Source organism: Atta colombica, unplaced genomic scaffold (assembly GCF_001594045.1).
Source record: "Atta colombica isolate Treedump-2 unplaced genomic scaffold, Acol1.0 scaffold1, whole genome shotgun sequence".
NCBI lineage: Eukaryota > Metazoa > Arthropoda > Insecta > Hymenoptera > Formicidae > Atta > Atta colombica.
Window position 1 is genome coordinate 4,728,397 of NW_017259183.1, and position 4,704 is coordinate 4,733,100.

The 4,704-nt window shown below is 30.5% G+C and overlaps 2 protein-coding genes across 3 annotated transcripts in view; one reads left to right on the forward strand and one right to left on the reverse strand.

The window, feature by feature from the left end:
• The window catches only part of LOC108691818 (neurofilament heavy polypeptide-like), a 7,545-nt gene extending 6,545 nt beyond the window's left edge, over positions 1–1,000 (reverse strand). For both annotated transcript variants that reach the window (XM_018199852.1, XM_018199773.1), the window contains exon 1: positions 717–1,000. In XM_018199852.1, the coding sequence (XP_018055341.1) occupies positions 717–734 (18 nt within the window). In that variant the 5' untranslated portion in view covers positions 735–1,000. The remainder of the gene's footprint in view (positions 1–716) is intronic.
• Positions 1,001–3,733: 2,733 nt separating this feature from the next.
• The window catches only part of LOC108692245 (lysine-specific demethylase 8-like), a 3,366-nt gene continuing 2,395 nt past the window's right edge, over positions 3,734–4,704 (forward strand). Inside the window, exons 1-3 of the mRNA XM_018200454.1 lie at positions 3,734–3,817; positions 3,903–3,932; positions 4,014–4,441. Of these exons, the coding sequence (XP_018055943.1) occupies positions 4,030–4,441 (412 nt within the window). The 5' untranslated portion in view covers positions 3,734–3,817; positions 3,903–3,932; positions 4,014–4,029. The remainder of the gene's footprint in view (positions 3,818–3,902; positions 3,933–4,013; positions 4,442–4,704) is intronic.

A 4,704-nucleotide genomic window follows, 5' to 3' on the forward strand; every position in this document is an offset into this window, starting at 1 on the left:
ACAAAAAAATTAGATGTAATTTTTAAAAATATAAGTAATGTTGTACTCCTCTTTGTGTTGATCATAACATTAGTGTTTCTTAAATGTAGATCCAATCCATTATTTCTGGATATAAAAGTTACATCCATCATACAATCATTGAGCTTTTTCTAATTAAACTAATTTTCTAATGTTTAATATTTTATAGAAAACAACATTAACATTTAAAAAAATAGAAAAAACTCAACTAAAAAAGAAAAAAGTTAATTTAAAAAGTTAAATTAAAGTTTAAAAGTAACTAATTTAAGTTAATTTTTAACTCTTCATTTAACTTTTAACTTATTAACTAACTATTACTACCCAATCCTAATTAGTATACATTCTGTATATTTATTTCATCTTAAGTAAAAATGTATATTATACTAATTCAACTACAAAGATAGACCTATAAATAGTAGATCATAACAAGAAACAATATAAAATGACATTAGGTTTTTGTAGCGTTGATAACTCCATGAGAAGCACGCGCGGATAGACAGGTTGTCGCAAGATATGCGAATAATTCTTGTAATTCTTGCTGATAAATAAATTTCTATCTTGTTGTATGACATTTAGGTTTTGTCAATGCCTTGTCGAAATGCTTAAATTTTCTCCGAAGATCCATTGACAAACGAGAAAAATGTCGTTCTTCCTGACGCATCATTTGTTGCACATTCGAACTGCTTTTGTTGACTTACCTTTTGGCGGTGGTCCATTTTATTGAGAAAAGTACTGGGAAGAATATTGCAGACGGTTCACGGTTAACACTACTCCAGACCACACGGACCGCGATCGAGCGTTTGCGTGAACAGCCTTCACGCCAAATGTTCACGAAAATGTCGCCCGTTGCATACACCAATGATTCGCATCACATACATATTGCAAAGCGACACATCTTTTAATCACCTCTCGACTATTACGGATTTGTCGAACAAATCTGAACGAATTTACACGACCCAGTCAATCTGATCTAATTCGTTACTCTCCATCCATATCCATACATGTATAAATAAAAATGGCGTGCTAGACAGTGGTCTAGTTTCCATCAGTTTCCATCGAAGCAGTGATGCCAAATTCGATACAAGATGACGCGGTAACCAATGAACATTTTAGGAGCTGTAAGCTTATTGGTTGCGTTCAGCAGAGTATCAATCATGAAACTTTATCCCTAGATTGGAAAATGAAAAATGAAAATTTTGACCATTGAAATTAATGGAGAAATTTTTCACTTTTCACTTTTTATACTGAAAAAAAAGTGTTGATTTCAGGGAGAATGATTGATATCAAGCGATCGATTCTGTTAACATCGATCTTCAAACAAGATGAAAATTACAAAATTGAGCAAATTTATTAGATGTTGACCAATGAAATTATCAATATTCTAATAAATTCGCTCACTTTTGTAATTTCCATCTCATTTCAAGATATAGAATTCCCAGAGAGAAATCTGAGAGAAGCCATGCCGGCCTTTTCTTTATTAGTGTCGAAATCGCCTAAAATCACTAGATTTCTAAAGAACCGCAATTAATTTCAGAAATGTCGCATCAAAATGGTCGAAGTACACATAGTACACGATTTCAGCATGATGGTTGGTAGTTCATCTTTTAAATTGTACTTACATGCACTTTTATATGCATTAAATTTTTACAATAAATAAACCTTTTTTAAACCACTGATGAGATACTATTAAGCCCTACGCAAAATAGAAGGAATAAAGCAAGGAATTAGCAATAAAGAATAAACGATTTTAATCTATTAAAAATTGGATACATTGGAATACACGGTTTCTATAGGTCGAAATCGTTTATTCTTAATTTCTAATTCCTTATTTCTTCTATTATGCACAGAAACCTGCACTTAAAGACCGTTAATCCTGGGCAAATTTTCAACAGTATAAAAAAGAGCCCAAGATCCGGAGAATAATTGAAGAACTCTGAAATTATCAATAATTAATATAAATTTGCTATTATTAACATAAATATTTGGTTCATATATTATTAAATTCAAAATTTTTTATTACATAAATGTTCCCTAATAAATATGCAAATTTGTAAAGCTATCCTATATATTGTGGAAAAATTACAATTTTTTTCTCTGCAGTCATCTCTATTGATAATTAAATTTTGATAATGACACATTTAGTATAATATTGACATTTAGTATAATATTATCAGTTTTTAACTCTTAATCACGACAATATTTACGCGAACTTCTATAAGGATGTCGGTCTTTAATAATATCTTGTCGATGATTAAACTAAATAATACATAAATTAAGCATACATAAATGATACATACTTTTTGATCATAAATATATTAATAATAATTAAAAAACATTTATTTATGTACTTTACAGCTTTATTTTACCAAATAAAGTACGTATATTCAAATGCGTAAATTTGAAAATGGCCACATCAAAATGGATGCGAGTTTGTGATACTTTGAAAATCTAGTGACTGTAGAAATCGTCCGTACATTACTGCCAGTACATATCTCCATTTTCAATCTTAGAACTATAATACATGACTACGTACATTTTCTGACTATCGTCAGAAACTACATTTTCACTATCGATATCGCATTGTTGAAAGTAGATGTGATTCGTGTCTGTACTGAATCCTCAAGCTAGAAGCGTACTGACTATCCATAGGAAAAGTGCTGAATATCCATAGACATGATTATCCGAATATCCATAACCACTTCTACTTTTGACGATACGATTTTATTGATAGTGTCAAAAAATGTATGTAGTAATGTAGTTTCCAACTGAAAATAGATGATAATGTACGGGCGATTTCGACGATAATAAGAAAAAGGCTAGCATGACTCTTAGGTTTTTCTCTGTTAATATCTAGAATGTTTATTTTGCAATTGGCCTAGTTTCCACCAAGGATTTAATCCGGATCAAAATGTAAGAACCAACCAACTACAATCGAGTATTCCCCTGTTGTTCGACTGTAACAGGGGAATACTCGACTGTAGTAATTGATTGATTCTTACATTCTCGATTATGTATTTTGAAATGAGATGAAAAATATATTACTTACAAAAGTGAGCAATAATTACTAGGTATTGACTAATTAAATTATGAATATTCTAGTGAATTTGTTTATTTTTGTAATTTTCACCTCATTTTAAGATACACAACCGATCTACTGTGGCCTAATTTCCACCAAGGGTTTAATCCGGATCAAAAAATAAGGAGTTTCGCACAATAAAAGGAACAGGGAACAGAGAACAAAAAATAAGAATTTCAATCTATTAGAAACTGTGTATGCCACAATACATTTTTCTGGTAGTTGAAATTCTTAGGGTTCTCACACAGTAAAAGGAACAGAGAACAGAGAATAAGAATTTCAATAATTTTTCCTATCAGAAATCATGTATTGTAGAATACATAGTTTCTGATAAATTGAAATTCTTATTCTCTATTCTCTGTTCCCTGTTCCTTTTATTGTGCGAAGCCCCTTATTTTCTGTTCTCTATTCTCTATACCTTTTATTGTGCGGAGCACAAACCCTTAAAAATTAACCAACTACAGTTGAGTATGCTTTGTTGCAGTCGAATGACAGGGGAATGCTCGACTGTAGTTGGTTGGTTTTTACATTCTAATTCGGATTTAAGTGGGAACTCTCAGTGGAAACTAGGCCTGTAACAGTATCGCAGCCAATACGGTGGCAAGATTCTAATCTAGCTAGCAATTCAATAGGAAAATAAGTAGTCATGTGTCGCTGGCTTTATGGAACTGCGTGCGAATGCAAATTAAAGAAAAAGCAGACTTTTCGTACAAAAAAGCATAAGTAAAAAACTCATTTACAAAAGCAATGTCTACATAAATCTACAATTTAATTGATAATTTAATCTATAATTTATTTATTTTTTCAGTTGATGAACTGACACATAATTTGTAGTGAGGTTAGTAAGAATTATTATTAACGTAATTTAATCCTTTGTAAATTTGTATATATATTAAGTATTTCGTAATACTCTTTTCAGCAAATAAAACAAGAAGATGTACGTGAAATATTTTATGTTTGCTATGTTTCCCTGTATATTGATACTTGCCAGAACTTGTTATTTGATATTTATGAAAAGCACTAAACCTAAAGAAAAGTCTTGTTCAATTAAAACAATGATAATATTAGGATCTGGTGGACACACAGCTGAAATGTTGCGAATTGTTAAATATTTAAACATTAAGAATTATTCGCCCAGAGTATATATTCATGCTCAGACAGATAAACTTAGTGCAGAAAAAGTTAGAGATCTAGAAAATGGTAATAAAGATTACAAAATTGTGGAAATTTATAGAAGTCGTGAAGTTCGGCAGTCATATTTCACATCAATTTGGACTACTATATTTGCCACACTAAACTGTCTTCCAATTTTATGGAGAGAAAATCCAGAGCTTATTGTATGCAATGGTCCTGGCACCTGTATACCTTTATGTGTCATAGCATTTTTGTTTAAAATTCTGTTTATTACAGAAAACGTTATTATATTCATAGAGAGTTTTTGTAGAGTTAAAACTTTCTCATTAACGGGAAAGATTTTGTATTATTTAGCTGATCATGTTATTGTGCGATGGACATACTTAAGTAAACCTGTATATGGCAGAAGTATTTTTTTATAAGTAAAGACTTAATTATATCTTATAATAATGATTATATGTATAAAATATATATAT